The 22,818-nt window shown below is 33.7% G+C and overlaps 3 protein-coding genes across 6 annotated transcripts; 2 read left to right on the forward strand and 1 right to left on the reverse strand.

The window, feature by feature from the left end:
* Positions 1 to 1,418: 1,418 nt before the first annotated feature.
* Positions 1,419 to 6,386, forward strand: LOC114763084 (pentatricopeptide repeat-containing protein At3g53700, chloroplastic-like). Of its 4 annotated transcripts, XM_028952685.1 has the most exons (6): positions 1,419 to 1,633; positions 2,268 to 2,331; positions 2,417 to 4,594; positions 5,002 to 5,073; positions 5,655 to 5,800; positions 5,899 to 6,386. In XM_028952685.1, the coding sequence occupies exon 3, from the start codon at positions 2,421 to 2,423 to the stop codon at positions 3,486 to 3,488; it is 1,068 nt and encodes a 355-aa protein (XP_028808518.1). In that variant the 5' UTR covers positions 1,419 to 1,633; positions 2,268 to 2,331; positions 2,417 to 2,420; the 3' UTR covers positions 3,489 to 4,594; positions 5,002 to 5,073; positions 5,655 to 5,800; positions 5,899 to 6,386. The 4 variants fall into 4 exon arrangements, with proteins under 4 accessions (XP_028808518.1, XP_028808514.1, XP_028808516.1 ...); XM_028952681.1 differs by having other exon boundaries at positions 2,268 to 4,594; XM_028952682.1 differs by lacking the exon at positions 1,419 to 1,633 and adding an exon at positions 2,012 to 2,064 and having other exon boundaries at positions 2,268 to 4,594.
* On the forward strand, positions 3,596 to 4,453 carry LOC114763087 (pentatricopeptide repeat-containing protein At3g04760, chloroplastic-like). Its single transcript, XM_028952687.1, has one exon. The coding sequence runs from the start codon at positions 3,596 to 3,598 to the stop codon at positions 4,451 to 4,453; it is 858 nt and encodes a 285-aa protein (XP_028808520.1).
* Positions 6,387 to 6,926: 540 nt separating the features above from the next.
* LOC114763081 (uncharacterized) lies at positions 6,927 to 17,865 on the reverse strand. Its single transcript, XM_028952678.1, has 15 exons — positions 17,604 to 17,865; positions 16,857 to 16,984; positions 16,501 to 16,633; positions 11,818 to 11,974; positions 11,661 to 11,739; positions 11,499 to 11,539; positions 11,275 to 11,391; positions 9,946 to 10,026; positions 9,263 to 9,322; positions 9,130 to 9,181; positions 8,656 to 8,730; positions 8,522 to 8,569; positions 7,864 to 7,899; positions 7,702 to 7,776; positions 6,927 to 7,384 (listed from the first exon to the last, which is right to left on the reverse strand). Exons 1-15 carry the CDS (start codon positions 17,761 to 17,763, stop codon positions 7,325 to 7,327), a joined length of 1,302 nt encoding a protein of 433 aa, XP_028808511.1. The 5' UTR covers positions 17,764 to 17,865; the 3' UTR covers positions 6,927 to 7,324.
* Positions 17,866 to 22,818: the final 4,953 nt, after the last annotated feature.

Below are 22,818 nucleotides of genomic sequence, written 5' to 3' on the forward strand. Positions count from 1 at the left end.
ATCTTTTTTGACGGCTTATAAATTATAAATTAAATGTAGAATTATAAGCTGTGGTTAAAAAAAAAAAAGGTAGAATTATAAGACACAAAGCACAAGAATCCTATCTCCAGGCCATATATCTTTTATAATAGCTTGTGAGATGGCTTGACAGAGTCGTTAATAGTAATATATTGGATGAATACTGATATTGATATCAAAAATTATTTGCCATTAAATATTACAAATTATTTGAGATTTTATAATTATATGAATGTAAATATAAAATTAATTCTCAAGTTTGCCTTCAATCAATTTAGTCTTTCTTATCACTATATATATTCTTGCCAGTTACTAGATTAAAAAGAAGGATATCTGTGTTTGAAAACAAATGAGTTAATGAAAGTTTTTATTTTATTTTAATTAAATTAAAAATATATATATATATATTTGCATAAAATTCAAAACCAACTTGAGGCTTGCAAATAGTAGAACTATACATATGATTAAAAGTAGCAATGGCCTTTCAAATATTCGGAGCATCAGAAATATTTTGAAGTGTTAGGTTATTAACTAGCATGATTAACTTTACTCTTTAACTATCAAAAGAAAATGCAAGGTCAATAAACCTCCCTTTTGCAGTCAACAGCATATATTGAATAATATTGTACACACATATATACATCCATAGGTAATCTCTATACTTATATAACATAAAATTTATAAAAAGTTGTATTATTAATAAATTATAAAAAAAATATGATTCATCTCTTTTTCCATGTAAAATATGAATTTATAGTCTAGTTTTATATTAAACATCCATATTGATATGAAGGGAACATTTTAACTTCTGTAATTTATAGTTAGATTATTCCTTTTTTCCCACTAAGTCGTGATATTATGAAAATAATAATACTATTTTGGTTTTTCAAGTTTATTTAACATTTTAAGAGAATTGTTTTAGCCAATCATTTTTTAAAATAATCTAGCCTTGTTTCAATGAACCATCATTGAAAAAAAATCCTCACAAGACCCTTTTTTTTTTTTTTTAAGTAAAAGTCTGTATTCAACTGAGGGTAAAACCCATCAAAGCAAACAAAAGTCGGCATCCTTCATCAAAATCTACCTCAGGACAACGCGGTGAAGGGTGACCGAGGATGTAAAAATTATCAAACATCACATGGGAGGATTTAGCTAGAAAATTAGGCCTTATTTTTGTTTTAGGGCTATCTTCTTTTCTTTTTTCTTTTCCGGCTAACTAGGGTTATCTTCTTTTATTTTCTTTTTTGGAATGAAAATACGTATCCACTAATGAAGTTTTTTTTTCACAGTTGTTAATAAAGTTTAGTTCTTGGGATATTTCCTTGCTGTGCATCAGGTTTTCCTTTTAATTTTGTGTTCCATGTTTTAGACTTTCCAGCAATCCTTTTCTAGTTTGTTTGGGTTACCTGTTTGTGTTGAATAAAATAATGAAAGTTTAGTTCTTTGCGAACCCAGCCGGAAGACAGCATAGGTCTCCCTTCTTCCCGTTCATTCCTTCATTGTTCAAGTTTAAAATCGGCGGCGGCCAATGGTCGGCATTTTCTCCCCGTCTTTCTCTGGCTCTTTCTGTCTCAGGGCTTATTGTGAAAATTCCTCCTGCTTCTGCATTTCAGGGGTACGAATTCTTCTGTACGTAGTTTGCTGTCACTTGTTTGGATTCCTCGTGTGTGGAATTGTTATATGCCTGTTCGTTTCATTGCTAAAATAGTATAGTATAATGGGAGATTGAAGTTCTACCCGAGATCTTTTTCTTCTTCTTTTTGTGTAATTTCCCGGTGAAGAACTCACGACTGCATTTCAAAACTTTGTTTACGTGAGTTTTGCTTGTTTGGCTTCTTTTTTTTTTCCCTCCTCCCCCGTGTGTGGTTGCTAAAAATCTGTTTTTGATAGTTTGGTCTGTGTTGGTGGACCTTGTTTCAATTCCCCTTCCTTATAAAGTTACATTTGTAAAGTTGAATGTGTAACTATGTGACAACAGTTGTGGTTCCAAATCAATGTTTGTTGCCTGAGCTCGGGAAGGTTGAAATATAATTATTATTTGAGTTGGTATGCACGTTTCCTTTAAATTAACATAACTAGAATTTGCTTAATGCATTTGGAATTTGACATGAGCCGTACCTCTCTACAATTTATATAAATATATTAATGTTTATTATATAACATGGAAGATTTTTGTAATCTTTCTCCTTCAATAATTATTTAACGTCTCCCTGACCTAGTCCCTGTCTCCCTCATTTTGCCTTATCCAGAGTATAAGGAGCAGCTGACCCTACTCAGCAAACATTGCTGCTTTCATGCCAGTGGTGAATTCTGGTACGATTACTTTAGTAAGTAATTCATATCGAATTTGCAGAAATGGCAGTGCGTTTGTGAATTTTTCTTCGCTTGGTGCTCTCAGGACAATGGATTTGACGGATGTTAGTGAAGCCCATGATTGTAATTATATAGAATTGCAGCATATAATGAATAATTATGCTACCTCAGGCTACTTTGAAAAAGCTGTGGAGACACTGTGTTGCATGAGAAATACAGCTGGGAAGCCTACTGTTTATGACTATAATGGTTTGATTTATTGCTATTTGAGATCCCATAATGCATCAACAGACAAGCTAGAGCAGTTATATCTAGGAATGAGACGGTTTGGTCCTGTTCCAAATGCATTAACCTTTAACACACTTATTAATGGGCTGCTGGGTCTCAATAAGCTGAAAACTGCCTTTTTGATTGCAAAAGAGATGCATAGTAGCGGGTTTGTCCCATCATTCAGCTTATTGTCTGGAATGCTGAAAAAACTGATATACTCAGGGCATTTTATTGATTCCCTCAACGTTTTTGACTTCATGGTGCAGTTGAAGTACTATCCTACTCAGCACACTGTGGATTCTTTGATTTCTATGCTTGGCAAGGCTGGGATGATCCAAAAAGCATATTTTGTACTATCTACCCTTCTGGAAGAGGGTTGCTTCTGTGGCACGCATAATTATAATAAAATTCTGTGGGCTATGTGCAAGTCTGGCCAGAGTTATGCCGCTCTGCAACTTTTTCATTTAATGAAAAAGAAAGGTATAGTCCCCACCGTCTGCTCTTATACTGCTTTAGTATATGGATTTTGTAAAGAAGGTTGGCATGAAGAAGATCTTCTACGCTGTCTAGATGACATGGAAGGTGATGGTTGTAATCCCAATGTCAAAACATACACTATAATCATCAAATTTCTATGTGATAATGGGAAAATTGATCAGGCACTAGAATACCTAGCCAAGATGCAGAGTAGAGGATGTGAACCAGACTTGACCACCTATAATGTAATTCTCCGTGAACTTTGTCATCAAGATAGAGAGAATGATGTTGTGGGACTCCTTCAGGTGATAAATCAGAAAGGATATCTTCCTAGTCCACATACATGTGCTGCTTTGTCTGGAGGCCTGTTGAAAATAGGCAAATCAGGGTTGCTTTGGAGATATTACTAGATGTGATTTCAAAAGGCTATGCTCTGGATACTGCAGTTTTAAACATATTATTCCACTGTCTATGTCTCGAGGGAAGATTGCAAGAAATGATATCTTTGTTGAAAACGATGATGGAAAGTGGATTTTCTCCAAATAATGTTTCATATAACACAATTTTGAAGGGATTCGCTCAAGAGAATCTTGAGGAAGCTTTTAAACTCCTAGATTGTTTTGAGTGGGTAACTAATAAGCCAGATTCAGTTTCCTTCAATACAATTTTGTGTGCTGCATGTAAACAAGAAAACTCTTCAGTTATTGAGAGAGTCTTGTCTCGCATGGAGTGTGAAGGCATTAAGCCAGACACTATTGGTACAACTTGTTTAATTCAGTATTTCTGCAAAGTGGGGAGATTCTCTGCATGTCTGGAGCTTCTAGAAATGATGGTGCGTGATGGTTGTTATCCAACAATTACTTTTAACGTGGTTCTGGACCAACTTTGCAAAAACGGGTTACTTAAGACTGCATGCGACTTTTTCAGATATATTCATAACTCTTGTTTTCCGCCTGATATTATTTCATATAACATTCTTATAGATGCTTCAATCAGAAAACACAATAAGATGCTTTTAAGCCAATTATTCAAAGGCATGTATAGGCAGCACCTGAAACCAGATCGATATACTTATGGATCCATGATAAGTGGTTTCTGTAGGGAAGGAAAAATATCAGTTGCTCTGCATATAAGAAAGCGAATGCTTGAGAATGGGATTATTCCAGGCATTGCAATATACAATGCCATACTAAAAGCAATGTTCCAAAGAGGCAAGTTTTGGGATATTATTGGGTTATTAAAAAATATGGCCATGGAAGGGTGTCAACCTGACTATATTACATGTGAGATTCTCAAACGAGCTACATCAAAGGGCTGGTTGAAGAGATATCCTAAGCTTGCAAGAATTCTGGAGCTCGTGATATGTGATAAATAAGAAATAAAATCACCAATGACTGACATTGGAGTTTTGCCACATGTTAGCAAACTCTTGGTTTGGCAGGCTCAAATTGGACACCTTCTGATCTTGATGACCATAATTTTGTGTGCCCTTCAGAACTTTCAGAGTTTTAGTCAGGTAAAAAGGTTTGACACGGATTTGTTTTCTGATAGTTTCATGTTTTAATTGTTAATTTTGCGCCCCACCGAGAAGAATTAAGTCCTCATTGTAAATAGTTATAGGGGATTGTTTATGTCCCACCCTGCATGAAGAAGTCACTTTGTTTGGGTTAGGTTGTCTATTGTATCATGTCTGTTGTTTCTAGGCTGGAATAATGCTTTCTTATTTATAGGACTCTTTCTGTCAAGTGCCAACTTTAGTTTGTGGATGGAAAATTTTTTCCTCCTTGTTAATTCAATTTTAATAGTTATTTTATTTAAATTTGCAATTGTCATTGCATTCACCATATATGGATGTCGCAATGCATGCCCCCGCCCTACCTATCCTTCAGAAAACAACTATCTTTTCCACCGGGTATGTTTCAGGTCATTCATGCAGCAGAGGCTGTTACGGGTCTGTTTACCTCTCCTGATGCAAACACGCCATTATCTTTCATGGTACCATCAATTTTCAAATTCTATATAGACAAATATTTTTTTATTGTATATAATTTCTTTTGTATATTCTTATCACACTTGCTAGTGTTAAGCTGTTAATCAGAAAAGCGAACAGTCAGTGGTCCTCTCCAGACCTTGAAATTGAAATTAAATATGGATTCCACTGATTCATGATCTCATTTGGGTCACAATTCTCCGCACCTAATGGGGCAATTAACCATTGGCCAAAAGGCCAAAAAAAAAAAAAAGCGTTTAACCACTGCCGTTATTTTTGTCCGTGTCTGTCTTAGGCTGCACATCTCTCTCCCATCCATATGCCCAAGCCAATATCCCTTTCCGTTGTGTTGCTCTTATAATCGAATATGATTAGAATTATATGCTTCTTGAAATAGATTGGGGTTGTAAAATGAAATTCAAGCGCCCCGTCTCAGATTATATTCGTTCTTCGTTCCAATGGCAGTTTGATGCTGTTTCTACACTTCCCTCAAATTATAAACTAAGTATGATTTATAAGAACAAAGATGTTCCTAAGACTAAGATATTTCTCAACATGACAAGTTTGCAATGCATATGTTTTGTAGGTGATGTTGAATATCTTTTCCCAGGAAGAGGAATGAAGTGGCTTTGACTGACTGGGGGTTTCGATATTTATATACAAAACCTTTTATTCCAACAATGCTTCTTACACCACAAGATTGATTTCGCCGCATGAAGGTTGAAGAGTTTTGTAAGTCAGCATATCCATTCTGGGCAATTGTTGACTGATACACTTGATATCATTTTGGACTAAGATATAATTTAGAATATATTTATTGTTGCATGCAGAGATATATTGCTGGATAAAAATGTAATGGGGATGAAGTGTCTTGCACTCTAGCTGAAAGCTGTAGCTGTCACAAATCGTGATTGCCAATGGAGTGAGTCAGCAGAAGTTGTTAATATGATCAACGGAGTAAACTCTGCTAAATATATGGATGCTAACTTGGTGGAAAGATATCGGATGTTTTCTTCTTTGGATAGGATGTTATTTTGAATCATGTACATAGGCGCATAGGGAGAGGTATGTTACCCTCAATGGGGTAGTTACCCCCAACCGAAATCCTGAAAATAGTCGTACGTGATATTTTATTCTTAGAATCATAGTTTTGATTGAAAACCAGATTGGATTGGCTGAACTGGAAATTGGTTCAGTGTCTGGTCTGGAGATGGTAGAAAATCAAAGGGCTTGAGAACCAGTCAAGAATTGGCCAAACTGGTCTTGAACCGCTGGTTGAACTGATCACTTTTTATTTTTATTTTTTCAAATTTCAGTCCATACTTCTAAATTACAATGCATGCACATGTACACCCCTAATAAGCATTGGAAAGGAAAGAAAAATGTGTTGTAAATATAATATTTTTACTCTAAAATGACAGAGTTTTTGTTTATATATACATATACACACACATATATATGGATTCTAAAGACTTAAATGTTGGATCGTAAATAATTGTCAATGAATCTTTAGATTTTTAGTTTATACAATTAATTGTTTTTGTTGTCACAGAACTTTTCATCAAGTAAATATGATATGGGAGAGATTGTTACTAAAATGTAAATTTAATAAGGATTAGTTGCGCATGATTTAATATTTAGGGATTAACAAGAAAGCCACATCAAAATATTTAAAGACCAAGGTGCATTAAGGTGATAAGATCATAAGCAAATGATTCAAAATTCAAAAAGTTTTATGTAATCTAGCCTAGGTTCTAATCTAAGTTAACGAGTATTAAGCCAAAAAAAGTCTAAATTAACAACCTAAGCAAAAGTAGCAGGCGTATCTTTTATATTTGCAGTGAGTTGTCATTTGGAAGGAAAAAAAAAAAAAAAATCAAAAGTCTCACATTGCACTTTTGAATTACCAGTATGGGAAGTCTACAAGTATATAACACCCCATAGATCAATCTAGGAAGAATAGCAATGTTATTCTGCAATGTCCCAGCGATTTTGTGCACTCTGGCAACTTTTGCGATCATTAAATATAATTGAGATTTCTAGCAACATACAAATGATTAATGCATTTCCCAGTTCGGTTCTCCTTCCCCCGCTCCCAAATGAATTGAGTCATCTGTATCAATCTCGAGGTGAAGAAAACCAGAGGTTACTATCAACCTCGAGAGCACAGGTGCAGTTAAAAAGGAAAACAGAAAATATAATTGAATCAGACTATAATCCATCAGTTATCCCCCCTCGAGATATCTCATTCCTGCTTCAGTCAGATTGCACTGTTTCTGCAACTGGAGGTATGCAATCCACCTTATACCGGAGCACCTACGATCCATGTAATATGGATACACGTCAGAAAACCGTAGTGCTCTCAGTTATTCATGCATCAATTGAAAAAGCGAAAGAAAAAAACAAAAGAAAGGCCCTGTCAATGCATCACAAATCAATCACAGGAAAGTAAACAGAGAATTAGCCTAGTGGACAAAGGGTCTAATAAGACAAGGATTTTGTATAGGAGATTGCAGTGTCTTCCGATTCCCTTGTCCCATAAAATTCCGTTGGTAGGTGACAGCATGATTCCAATTGGAATAATAACACAATTCCCGCTTTCCATTCAATTTAATCAGTCAACAATTATTTACCTTCTTGAAAAAAGTGGAGTATGTATTGTCCCAAATCAGTTTATAGCTCCCAGCCTCTAATGTGCAGAAGTTACCCTAAATTTTTTTTCACAAATTCAAAGATAAGAAACTCTTCAAGAGCTTGATGAAACATAAAATCTGCAATAAACTTGCCAAACTCACTTGGTCAGAGTCATAACGCCGGTAAGGTAACATCAGCTGCATCATATCCAGTCAACCAGCATGAATATCAGAAATAAACACACAAATAGAGAATATGATGCGCAATACTAATTTCTGCAGTGCATAGAGCCTAAAGGATTGATGAGACAAGCTAACTGAAACTAACAGAGCAAATGCTTTTCATTAGCATTAAAGGTTCAACTACATGAAACTGACATTTCAATTAGAACCTAAATAAAAGAGAAACTTCTGAACTTGAATGCCAAGTGCGTATGCTTGATTTTCTGGTGCATATCCTGTAGGTATTTTCTGTACTTTTCTAACCAATCTATGACTGTGTAAAAAATTCATTTACTTATAAACCATTATGAAAATCCAAAAATCCCCTTGAAGTTCGAGTATTGCTTAGACAGTGGCCCTTGGTAATAAGATCAACTCTAATGGACTAAAAAATCTCAACAGTCCAATTATTTCTCCACGGCATGACATCCACTCTTACTTGGAATATAATGTCTAGTGCTTTGAAGGAAATATAGAAATCCCTTTTTCTTCCGTTCTTCTTCAGAAATACTTCTTTAACCCACCAAAAATAAAATGCTATCAGAAAATTTAACAAAATAAGACTGAGATATTAATGCATAATGGCATTGCAACTTACAGTTTTTTCACCAGATGGACTAATAAACTCCAAACTAAACCCAATATCCTGACAAAAAACAACATAAAAGTCAATATCATAATGCAGGGAAAAATATACATTGACCTCTTCAAGAAAAGGTTGAGCAGAAATACCATATTTATCTTGCCTTGCACTAATGAAAAATCCCAAGCGATGTATGAGTTTACTGAGTCCACTGTGAGTAAAACCTAACCAAAGAACATCATCATAGAATTTTATACTATACATATATATAGCAGGACGTGAACTTCTGTTTGAGTGCACCAAAATAATTGGCAAGCTCTATTAAGTTAATCTTCATTATTGTTTTAAATTGTTTTCCTCATGTTTAAGGACCACCTGTCCTCCCATGATGTATTGGCTTCTCTTTCCATCAACAAATTCTTTGTTAGATGAAAATGTCACCCGTTCACAATGGTCTATGATCATTTCAGAACAATATACTCTTTCCCACCGTTAACCATACCATGCAAACATAATTTACGCTTGAACTTGTCAAGAGTATTACACAGATACAAAAAGAAAATAAAAATAGGTTGCCCTCAATCAAAATTCATTCATACTTTTTGCAAGAACTATAATCATACCTCATAACTTTTTCCAGCAGGTACACTTATCTCCTTGTAGTCATCATTTTTCCTAAAATTTGACAACGTGTCTTAAGAAATGCTAAATCAAAACTTTTATTCCAACAATGACAAGATAATATTCCAAAATTACCCTTCTAATGCCCCAGCAACTTCGGCAGAAATGAAGAAAGGTGCATTTGAAAAGACCTCACTGACCAAAATGAAATGTTAGTTGATACAAAATGAACTAAAAATTTAACGAGTAAAGGGAAGACATAAACACGTTCAAGGAGGCTAATTAATTTGGAAAATTCAAGCTAAAAGCTTAATTTGTTTGCTACAAGCAAAGCGCATAAGTTGCAGAGCTGTCCCAAGAAAACTAAGTAACACTTCCACAGCTTTTAATTCCCGAGTCAAAAGCTAATACTTGGGTGGTTGAATCTGGAGCTACAGATTCCACGACTAGTAATTATTTTGTTCAAAATTTTACTCCATGAAAAGGAATTTGGCAATGACAATTGTCAGAAGATTTGATTCTGAAAATGTCCTTCTTGTGCCTAATTGAACAGTAACTTATTATCAATTATTCGAACAACTTAAAAGCTTAATTGCGCCACTCACTCCTCTTCTAATTGCTACAAATTTTAGGACTTAAAAGTCGCTACTATATGGAAACCCACTATACCAAGATACCGATTGATACATGGTAGGCAGCAACTAATTTTCATAAATTCTTCCTGCATATGATGTATGTACCTCCTGTAATATTATTAGTAGTTTATTATAATTGACTACCATAGCATGAACAATGTGAATAGAAGAGCATAACAGTACCTGAGAAACCTAATGAACCTTTCAAATTCCGCTGTGTAGACATCAACAGCTTGTTCCAAGACAGTAATTTGATCCTTTTTCCTATCAGGTTACCAAGAAAAATTGAATAATAGAGGAATTACTATAGTCCGCCAAATTACATCTGCATTAAAGCCAAAATCAAACATACGGACAAAAGAACATGACAAAACTCCTAGCAGTCATTATAAAAGGTTAAACACCAAATATAGGAGCATCAATAATCTTCTTAGGTAAGTTTTACGTATAATAACTAAACAATAGCGAGAATACTCTGAAAAGCTTACATAAATAGGCTTATACAGAACAATTTTTAAATAAGCTAACCTATAGAACATATAATATAGGCAATGTGAGACCGAAGAACATCAAGGCCTAAAATTTACTCTTAACTCCAACACACCTTTTTTCATAGGAAATGGAGAATTTATTATGAAAAAAAGATTTTTAAATAAAAACAAAGACCAATCCTCAAAATTAATGAAGGAAACAGTTAAAATGACAACATTGCTCGATCTGTAATAGAATCAGACTAACAACAGAATCACCACATCCAACCTACGAGCTGAGACCAAAGAGAATAAACAATCAAGATGCATAATGTCATCACTCAATAGCCACTCATAACCGATTACAACAGCCACTGTGCAGTTTGAACCTGTAGCTGGGGGTGCATGCATGGCTCAGCAAGCTGGTCAGGTCCACCCAGCCATCTTAGGCCCAGCCAACTAACTGGGCTGGCCCTCTGACCATGCATGGCTCAGTTAGGTTTTTTAGGAAAAATAAAGGGAAAACCAGGGCTATACAAACTTTTAGTTTTTTAAAAGAAAATTGTAATTTTACAGGGATTTATATGGGATTTCAGAAATCTGATGGAACCTGATTCCAGAACCATGATTCAAGTATTAAAAATAAACCACAAGGTGCAAGTCTAATGGATTAAGCTACAGTTAGTGAAGAAAATGGATAAAATACATGAGAACACTCTATACTCCAGTTGTTCAAGAGAACAGAATCCCCCATACAGCACTCACCGAATGCTTATCCTCTCCAAGCCCCATCAACCACAACTTATATCTCCCTCCCTCACTTCAAATGTTATGAAGCTTACAAAGTCTCCTGGCCCATTATTTAATATTTATAAGTTACAACCGAAACATTATATAATTTAACTGGACTGACTGCAGGCTACAAGACTTTCGAGCTTCAAAAGTAACAGTAGCTTAATGAAACCAACCATAAACTTTGATATTTGGTAGTGGAAATTAAGAATAAGACTTCACAAACTGCCAAAAATGCATGTTATCTCACAATTTATTAGTCCCAAGCCGCTCCCATGATAATGAAAGGAATAGTCGAATAACAAGAATCATCATCGTGAGGCTGTATAATGGCGGTCCATAGCGATGTCGTTGCTCTTCCATGGGTCTGACAGTAAAAAGAGTTCTTGCATTATTGTTTTTTTTCAAACATTATCATGTTCAGATATCAAGCCAAAGAAATTCTATTAAAAAATGAAAACAGTGACGTTATACCCATCATCATCATTTATCTGCCGAATAAAATCAAGCAATACCTGCAACTCAAACAGAAAATAAAAAATTTAAAAAGAAAAGATGAATCATTACATAAATTAATGAGGGGGAAAATTGAAGGAAAAAAATCCAACAATTATCCAAATGCATCCAGAGGCATACTTGTGGAACTCCAACCAGATACTTCACAAGTGTTTTATAGACACCTGTCGCAGAACCAAGCTGAGCTAACTGCCTTCTCCTGCAAACCATAGATAGCTAAACATATTATTATGTAATAGTTATAGACAACAGGGCAGACAAAAGAAATGGGCCTAACCTGTCCATTTGTTGTCTCCATAGCAACGCATATCGATCCCGTATACTTCCTCCAGCATTTACTAGAGCGTCAACCTCAGCTTGCTTATTCCTTTCAGACCGTTCACGTTGCTGTCTGAGGAGAGTTCCTCGAAAATCTTGAGGCAAATATGTCATAACTGCAAATAATTTTTAGTTTCTTAAACTCAGACTTAGGAAGTTAACAGAGGAATTATCAAAGACACACTGTCAGGCAGTTAATTATGCAGCTTGGAAAAAAATCAGTAGCATCAAGTTCCTTCACTTATGACTGTTTGAAAATCCAATACCGTACAGAAAATGAAATCTCGAAGGCCTTCAGCATAGAGGACACCTTTGCATTCTTTAAACAGCAACCTTGCCCATACTTAAAATATTCTATGACAATAGTTTCTTATAGCATATTATGTTTCATTCTATGGAATGCCAAAAGTTCTACCGGATTCTCCACTATGAAAAAAAAAAATCAAAAAGAACCAGAGCAAGGCAATTTTATGCACCAAAGAAAGATAACTCAAATGGCTACAACAGCAAATTAGATGCATAAAATTCTTGCACGTAACATTTTTTGAATAATATTACAATGAACATGTCCTATAATCTGAGAAACATATGAACAATAAACTGAAAACATGAAGTAATGTGGAAATACCAGGAGAGAAAATGTAGTTAGAAAGCTGGCAGGGTTTGAATGTATAAACCAAGGATCACATGAGGGTTAATTTGACATCTCTGAATTATCATTGTTTGCATCCTTGAGTTATCAATATTGAGTAATATAAATGGTAAATAAACGAATCAGCACATGTAACCAAAAAAGAAAAATTCAACTGACACCACTTCGTGAACTCATTAAACAACATGAGTTCCTCTACCATAAATCTTGCAAATGTTAGTTAACATTGGAATCGTCTCATAAGATCTTGGGTGGATGGCCCTTTTTGTAGGTTTGGACTTTCAAGTGCAAGACAGTACGTCACGTATGCATGTTTTTAAAATCCTGTAATCGGAATTTTATAATCAGAGTTAGCTTATTTATTTCCCATTTTATTTCCTTTTTTATGTGATTGTAAGCAGAACTTAATTGGGTCCCTTGTTATGCACTCGTTTCTCTGTTTTATTGTGTTATTGTTGTCATATATTAGTCATCTGATCTGGCCATTTAGTGTGGATAGGCAGCAGTTTTATTTTATTTTATTTTTTTTAAAAAAAAGGGGGAAATCTTTTTAGAGCCTAGGATTGGGCTGCATAAATGTTCACCTTATTTCAAGACCGAATGACAGATTTGTTGCCATATGGTTCCCAACATAAATTCATTTCCCACGATTAATAAAATAATGAATTTTCAGGGTCATTATTTACTTAAATTGTTCACGTATAACTAAGATCATGCATGGATACGTGTGATAACATGATGTTAGGCCCAAAGTTGTAAGTTGATGGACTTTCTTGACCTTATATGACTAGCTGCTTTTGTGGTAAGTGAATTTACTGCTCCAGTCTGGTTAAAATTGAAGTTCTTCATCAATTATCATAACTATACTATTAATAATCTGGGACATTACGTTGATACCTTCAATGATAGTTTGAAAAGAAGCTTAGACTGACAAGATATATCAAGCTTTAAGTATACAAATTTACTAATAACTAATTGTTAAGAAAGTTAATATGTATATGGACAAGAAATCCCTCAACTGGACTTCAATAGAAGTGCAAATCATTTGATTGAGCTTGTGAAAATTATCTGTACCAGGTAAATTAGCTCCAGGAATGAGCTTGTGAATAACAGAACAAAATGATAAAAGCCCTACAAAACGGACCTAATCTATCAATAACAGCTGCCCAATCTCATCAAACACAACACCAAAGCGAAGCCAACAGTACAACTCTGTTCGATGAAAAATGTAAAGGATAAGATACGCCCTTACAGATGTGTCCATTGCCGACAAACCATAACCTACAAACTAACTATCGTCACAAAATCCCATGAGCATCATGCTGACTTGGACAGGCACCCACAAAATGGCCCTGGATAAGGTACATATGGCTGAAAATGGCTCTAATACACTAAAAGGTAATAACAAGCTAGTTTGAGGGGCATCGGAAAAGTACTTGGATAATTGCAAACCACGAAGGGAAAGGAATGAAAAGGCAAGACCTGAACTACCAAATGATCCACAATGAAAAGCAGAGCTGTGAAAAGCATTACTAAAATCTTAGAAACCTCAATAATTGGAATGCCCACAAGCTAGAATTCCTCTTGCTACATTGAGAGTCCATTTCTCTCAATCCAGATAGAAGAATCGGGAAGCTTTGACTTTTTTGGTGTTTACTCTTGTGAATCTTTCTTTCAATTTCTATCTCATCCAATTATAGAAAAGTTAGTTATAGATAAACCCATGAGGAGTTCATTTTTTCCCCCCCTTGTTTTTAAGTTTATAAAGCCCATCTGGTTAGTTTATGCCCTCAATTATCGGAAGGCTGTCTATTGATAGGGTGCAGAGTTTGGAAGGAAAAAATAATCTAAAAGTACTGCGCCATTGCACACTACATGCAGTCATAAGGTGCATGTAGTGTAGGACAAAAACTTAGATTTTTAAGGATGTTTCATTAGCACTAATGTAGGGAAAGGAGTATTCATGTCATTAATGTGGTATTCTGCCCGTGGCTTTTTTTTTTTGAAGGCTTATAATCTTTGATTGACAAAGAGACTATTCCACAAAGAGATGAAGAGAGCAGTGAGCGAAGCACGTACTAAAGCTTATGAGGGGTTTTATCAGGAGTTAGGAACAAAGACGGGAGAAAGAAATATTTATAAGATTGCGAAGTAAAGAGAGAGGAAAAAGAGAGATCTAGACCAAATAAAGTGTATAAAGGATAAAGATGGTAAAGTACTAGTTACTGATGGTGATATTAAGGACAGACGGGAGGATTACTTTTACAAGTTGTTTAATGAGGGAAGCAATTATGTGACTCAGGACTTAGAAGACTTGCTAATTAACGAAGATGATCGAGATTTAGCTTTTTACCGCAGGATCCGTATCAAAGAGGTTAAGGCAGCTCTCAAGAAAATGGACAATGGTAAAGCCGTTGGGCCTGATGGTATCCCTATTGAAGTTTGGAAATGTTTGGGTGATGAGGGTGAGGTGTGACTAACCAAGCTTTTTAATGAAATTTTACGCTCTAAGAATATGCCAGATGATTGGAGGAGAAGCATTTTAGTTCCTATTTACAAGAATAAAAGAGACATTCAAAACTGTGCAAGTTACAGAGGGATAAAACTTATGAGTCATACAATTAAGTTATGGGAAAAAGTGATGGAATATAGGTTAAGGTTGGAGACTTCTATTTCGGAAAACCAATTTGGATTTATGCCAGGGAGATCCACATCGGAAGCAATCTATTTACTAAAGGAGTTAATGAAAAGATATAGGAGTAAAAGAAGGGATTTACATATGGTTTTTATTGACTTGGAAAAGGCTTGTGATCGTGTGCCAAGAGAAGTAATGTGAAAGGCTTTGGAAAAGATGTATGGGTTGCTTATATCAAAGCTATACAAGATATGTATGAGGGGGTAACTACCAGTGTAAGGACGCTTGGAGGTGAGACAAAGGACTTTCCCATTAAGATTGGCCTACATCAAGGATCCTCTTTAAGTACGTACTTGTTCAACATTGTTCTGGATGTTCTAACTGAACCTATTCAAGAAAGAATCCCTAAATCCATGCTTTTCGCGGATGACATAGTTCTCATGGCGGAATCAAAAGAAGAGATTAACATTAAATTGGAGTTATGGAGAAAAACTTTGGAGTCGAAAGGTTTCTGCTTAAGCAAGAACAAAACAGAATATATGCATTGTGATTTTGGGGGGAGACAAGGCAATGGAGATTTGGAGGTGAAGATGGGAGATCAAATCATTCCTCAAGTATCAAAGTTTAAATATCTAGGATACATTATACAGGAGGATGGGGAAATTGATGGAGACATTTCTCATAAAATACAAGCTAAATGGTTAAAGTGGAGGAAAGCTACCGGAGTTATTTACAATAAGAAGGTACCTGAGAAGTTTAAAGGAAAACTTTATCAGATTGCTATAAGACCAACTATGTTATATGGTAGTGAATGTTGGACAATAAAAGAAAAACATGAGCACAAAATCGGGCTAGCAGAAATGAGGATGTTGAGATAGATGTGTGGTCATACAAGAAAAGATAGGATTCGAAATGAAAATATCAAGGTAAGAGTCGAGGTGGCACCTATCCAAGAGAAAATGATTGAAAATCGCTTAAGATGGTTTGGACATGTACAGAGAAGACCATTGGAGGCCCTAGTAAGGAGGGTGGATCAAACTAGATGTAGTCCCATAAAAAGGGGCAGAGGAAGATCGAGAAGAACGCCTAATGAGGTCATTGAACGAGACCTCCTAGTCAACAACATATCTAAGGACTGGGTTGTTGACAGAACACGATGGCGTCACCTCATCAAATCGGATAAGGCTTGTTGTTGTAGTTTGACTAAAGTTTTTTTCTCCATCAGCATAAAAATGACACAAGCTAATATACAAGCAAGCATAAATTGTTCACATCCACTAATAATTGAAATACAAGCAATTATAAGTTCGTTATCTATTGAAAGTAATTAGATCAAGTCAAAGGCAAGAAGGTACCTGTGTTGAAAACATGGTCTGCATTTTTAGCTTGGAAAGACTGCAATAGCTTCAGATTATTATGAACTCTGTCTTTAAGCCGGTCAAGTACTATAGTAAATTCTACATCGTCAGGTGTTGACTGCTGCTTAAGCTGAATTCACAGCATAAAAGCTATCTAAGAATGGGTGCCATTTTTTCAGTTCTAGACAAACTTGGGAGGAGGGAAAAAACTTATACCAAGTAGGATGTTAAAATTATGGCTATTCTGTTGAAGGAAAACTCAAAAATGAATTCACTTTGTTTTACGAGTTAAAAAATTCACCTTCACAAAGTTGAGTTGAACAGGAGGAGAAGAAATGTAAATAAGAGATTACCCCTTCTGGCCAATTGGACCTTTGTAATAAAAAGACTGTCTCTTCCATACACTCTCGATTCTTCCACATATTCTCGTCGATTTTATGCGGAGGTTGATGGTCAGCTTCATCTATTAAAATTCTTTCTCCTGGAATGACATCAACTCCCAAAATTATTTATGTAAAAAAAATAAAATAACTACACAAGGGCACAAAAGATTTGAGAACAAAGATGCCCATACAACATATATTTACCTTGATAGTCATGCAGGGTTGTAAATTTTCGGCATCTTGGACGCGACATACAGATGCAATGCAATATATGAGAATGATTGGTGTGATTTAAAAGATATTCAGGATTCATATATGACGCCTATGCAAGGTTAGACAAGGTAATCTTACATATTCAAGAGCAAATCTATTATCTAGGATATATTTAGATACCCAATATATCTGAATATTGTGCATTTCAATGTATGCCCGAGAATGCAGAGATCTTAGATTCGATCACTCTATGCAAGAACCAAAATTCAATCTATCCCCATTTCGTGCTCTTAGGATAAATAGCACTTTCTTTGAAGGCAGTAAGATGCCGAGGTCAACAGCTAAAACCACTGAAAAAAAAATCTCAACTTCCTGGCACAAATTCAAACTCATGCGCCATCGGAGAAACTCCCAGCTGCGAGCTCAGCAGCTTCGCAGGCGAGAGCAGAGAGGGTAAAAATTACAAGAAACATAAAAAAAAAGATTGCGTGAGAAAAATGAAACCTTCAGTAGGAGGATAATCATTGAGCAAATCATTGGCCATAGAACGAATTTCCGAAGTAAGACGAGACACATCATCGGAGAGAGGCTCAAAAGGGTACTTGTCATAGTAAGACGCCAGGAAACTCCTGGTTATAGGTACTAGACCCTCCGTAGAAGCCATCGGATGGTATGATCAAATCAACCTTCCTTCAGACTTCGGTCTCTCTCTTTCTCCTTCTCGTCCTCCTTGGGTCTGAAAACTTTCAGAGACACAGTTTTGAGTGCTTTATTCTTTGGGCATATTCTTTCATACAAAAAAAAAGTAGTAGCGTATGACAGTGGAAGATTAGACGAGTTACTACATGACGACCCCCACCGACTTCTCCGTTACATTTACCATCTTTCAGTCTTTTTGTGTTAAATTAATGGACTAATGGGCTAAAATTGCTTGAAGATATTTTCGAGAGTTCTAAATCCAAGCAGTTAGTATTCTTTGCACTGATATAACCTGATCTATCTCTAATTTTTAATATAAGATTTTATTTAATTTTTTTATCTTAAATATAAGAACTGAATTTTTTTTATCTCTCATGTTTATATATCTTTTCTCAAATAATCTTTCTAATAATAGTAGTTCTAAACAATATATTTGATTAATAAAAATATTTTAAAAAAGACAGTATATATTTATTACAAATAACTAATTTAATTTAATTTTTTAATTTGACTACTCCATTACATTTACTATCTTTCACTCTTTTTGTATTAAATTAATGGCCTAATGGGCTAAAATTGCTTTAAGAGATTTTCAAAAGTTCTAAATCCAAGCAGTTAGTGTTCTTTGTTCTTTATAGCCTGATACTACTTTGGATTCTTAATATAAGATCTTATTTGATTTTTGTTTTAATCTTAAATATAAAACTCCAATTTACTTTGTCTTTCATATTTATGCATGTTTTTTTCAAATAGTCCTTCTAATAATAATAGTTGTAGCCAATACATTTTATTAGTGAAGATATTTTAGAAAATATAACACATATTTATTATAAATAACTAACTTAACTTATTTTTTAATCTCTTCAAATTAGCTGACTACTCCATTACATTTACTATCTTTCACTCTTTTTGTATTAAATTAATGGACTAATGGGCTAAAATTGCTTAAGAGATCTTCGAAAGTTATAAATCCCAGCAGTCAGTGTCTTTTGTTTTTTTACTAGCATAACCTGATACTACCTCCGATTCTTAATATAAGATCTTGTTTGATTTTTATTTTGATTCTAAATATAAGACTCCAACTCATTTTGTCTCTCATATTTATGTATTTTTTTAAATAATCCTTCTAATAATAATAGTTCTAGCCAATACACTTGATTAGTAAGGATATTTTAGAAAAGATAATACCTATTTATTACAAATAACTAACTTAATTTATTTTCTTAATTTTCTCAAATTAGTTGACTACTCCATTACATTTACTATCTTTCACTCTTTTTGTATTAAATTAATGGACTAATGGGCTAAAATTGCTTTAAGTGATTTTCGAAAGTTCTATATCCAAGCAGTTAGTGTTCTTTGTTTTTTTTACTGGTTTAACCTAATACTACCTTCGATCTTTAATATAAGATCTCGTTTGATTTTTATTTTGATCATAAATATAAGACCCAAATTCACTTTGTCTCTCATATTTATACCTTTTTTCCAAATAGTTCTTCTAATAATAGTTTTAGCCAGTATACTTAATTAGTGAAGATTTTTAGGAAAGGCAACATCTATTTATTACAAATAACTAACTTAACTTATTTCCTTAATATTTTCAAATTGGTCAATTAGCTCTTATAATTAGAACAGGAGATAGTATTAAATATGGGTACTTTTCAAAATATTTGATTCATTATCTTATAAGGGACTAATTTTTCTTACTAAACTCAATTCTGTCTATTCTTCACATGGGATCTTTGAAATGACTGAAATCATAAAATGTAAAATTTATGATAATATTTGACATTAATATTTCTGTATAAAACATAGAAAAATCATATTATAATCTCTTCCATCATAAATATAGAACTTAGGAAACTAGTTTGTGTTAAAAAAAAAAAAAGGTCTGTGTTAATATTGTTAAAATGCAATTTCTAGTTTTTTGGCATTGGAAACTGGATCCTTGATAATCACCGTAGTGAACATGACAGGTTCCGGAAAAAATTTAAAATTCATGAAATAAGGTGTATTAAGGTATTATATTTATAATCAGAGTAAATTCATTTACTACCTCTTATATGTGGAGTTGAAGACTGTATAAATTATAAATTATAAATACTATGCAGCCATAAAATCTACACTTTGATTTGTACAATCTGTAAATCATGAGTAAGATCCTTCAAATTTCTTATAACGCACGAAAAAAAATACAAGCAATGTAAGTGGTTGTTGATTTAAATGAATGAGTTACGGAAAAGTGTGGAGATATATCTATAGTTAAGATAATTAGTGGCTAAATTTACTTCTTTTTTTATGAAACATCAGGGTATCCACCACGCGGACCCGGTAACTAATCCCTTCGCTGGCTTGTAGGCACTTCAATGGGTGGGACAGCTCGCCCAGGGTTTTAAAGTTTTTTCATACCCAAGACAAGGATCGAATCCTCGACACTTAATTAAAGGAGAATGAGCCCTACTAAATTTACTTCAAGTCCGCTTTAAGTCTTGTGCGTGTGTGTTTGGACTTGATTTTTTCTTTGGTGAGTCTTTTTTGCTAATTAGATAAGTTTAGTTTATTGGAGAAAACAATGGTGAATAAAAACTCCAACACAAATAAAATGACTGCAAATCTTGACATGCAAACAAAAACAAACAATTGTGTTGCAGTTTTAAAAACTTACAATAGTAAAAAGAAAATCTTTATTTATTTGACTTTTTGAGAAATGCTGCCTATGTATTTAGGTTGATTGGATTTATGATCAGGTTGAATCGGCTATTATAAGTTTGTTGATTATGCCACTCACGCTAATTGTAAAAGTTGGTTTTTAGATAATTAAGCACTTCCTTCAATTTTAAATGTATAAACTAAATAATTAATTTAAAAGATTAAAAAAATGAGTTTAGTCATTTATCTGTAGTAAAAACAGTATTATGTTTTTAAACTCCCCTTCAATTGTTTGCGTCGAAAATTATCTTTGATAAAAACCCTATTTAGCATGTGCAATTAATGGAGTTGTTTGAAAAAATAATTATAAATTTGTGAGACAAAATAAATTAAAATATTATATTTAAAATCAAAACAAATTTATCAGTTAAGTTGGAGATGATATCTTGCTCTTTTCATACTTAATGTGTTTTTTCTTAATCGAAATAATTTAATGCTTGAAATAAGATGGGTTAAGGTGAATCCAGCATCCTAAATATTTTGTGGTGTATCCAATATCCTGAAATATTTTTCAAATGTATCCAACATCCTGAGATATTATTTTTATAATGGTGTTGGATGTATAAAAAAATATTTTTACGTGCTAAACATATTAAAAAAATATTTTGGGATACTGGATATATTAAAAAATATTTCAAGTTGCTAAAAACACTTAAAAAAAATACTTTATAGTGTTAGATGTACTTGAAAAATATCCTGCACCTTAAAAGATTAAAAATTTTCCTTTTTAAAGCACATAAGAGAACTTTCTTGCACATGCAAGAAAAAGATAGAAAAAATAAGGCCCACCCAGAAAACGTAAAAGACGACATAAGTGCCAAGCCAAATTGGGAAATCAGAGGGTAATTCCTTCCATATATTTTTATGGCAAGAAGAAGAAGAAAACAGGCTTTCCAGGGAACGTGACAATGAACTTTTCATAAATTTATTGTCACTAACGCATTTAATCAGGACACACCAATCGCTTTCACAAGTGTTGTTTCCTTTTCTTGTGTTATTATATTGTTAGTAATGTCACATTCCTCATCCTATATACTAAAAGTTCGTTCAAAAAATATTTTCTATTTTTATCATTCATGGGTAAATTTAATTCTATATTTATTTTGATTCTCCATTTTATATTTTTTTGGTGCAAATGACATGAGAAATATTTAGATGCGCTAGAAGTGTCATATCATTTGAATTCTATCCAATGAAAACACAACCACTCATTTTAAAAGGTTTATTTTTCTTAAAAATAAAATAAAATTGTAAATGAGTTATCGGCCAACTAGGATGAACAGGTTCTTAATTGTTGTGTTTTCATTAAACAATGTTCAGACAACATGGCACTCTTACATCCCGTTTGGTATAAAATATTAAAAATAAGAGATAAGGATTGAGATTACAATTAAAAAATATTAGAATAATATCTAGCATGAATAATTGCTAGTTATATAGGATTAGCCAAACTTATATATATGGGACATAGGTTTGGCTAATCCCATGTAACAAGCAATCTCTTATGCTAGATACTTTTTTAATAATTTTTTTAATACCAATCACTATCCCTATTTTTAATTTTTAATGCTTCCTATCGAACAAAACCTAGAGTATGCAAATATTTCTATAAAAGATATTAAAAATTTTGATTCTTGCTATTCCTTAATAAGCTTCACAAAAGCATTTTTCATATCACGATCAAAGCATTTTCAACATGATTTCTAAGCAATCAAATTAACTCAACTTATTTAGTTTACCCAATGTCATGGGATGTTTTAACCTTTAAATTCCATCAAAAGATCTTCAAAAAATTAACGTAAAAGAATACTACCTCCTGCCTTAATTATAAGAGCTAGTTGAATAATTTGAGAAAATTAAAAAAATAAGTTAAGTTAGTTATTTGTAATAAATATGTGTTGTCTTTTCTAAAATATCCTTACTAATCAAGTTTATTGGCTAGAATTATTATTATTAGAGGAACTAACTTGAAAAAAATACATAGAGACAAAGTGGATTGAAATCTTATAATTAGACTCAAAATAAAAATTAAACAAGATCTTATATTAAAGATTTAAGTAGTAATTTTGTTATGTTGCCAACAAGGTACGCTCTGTCGTCAAATCTGTGGCCAACTTTTCGTTTTTGTTGACAGTTGTGTCCTTTAGTTAGGGTGTGTTTGGATGAAACCAAACCGTGGTTTGGAAAAGTGATTCTGGAGAATAGATTCTGGAAGAATAGATTCTGGAAAGAATAGATTTTATGAAAAAGTGATTTTGAGAAGTGAGAGTGTTTGGATAGTTGTTATCAGAAGCACTTTTATATATCCAAA

The sequence above is a fragment of the Neltuma alba genome, unplaced genomic scaffold, assembly GCF_004799145.2.
Source record: "Neltuma alba isolate B1F8T4 unplaced genomic scaffold, ASM479914v2 tig00011253_pilon, whole genome shotgun sequence".
NCBI classification, from domain to species: Eukaryota; Viridiplantae; Streptophyta; class Magnoliopsida; order Fabales; family Fabaceae; genus Neltuma; species Neltuma alba.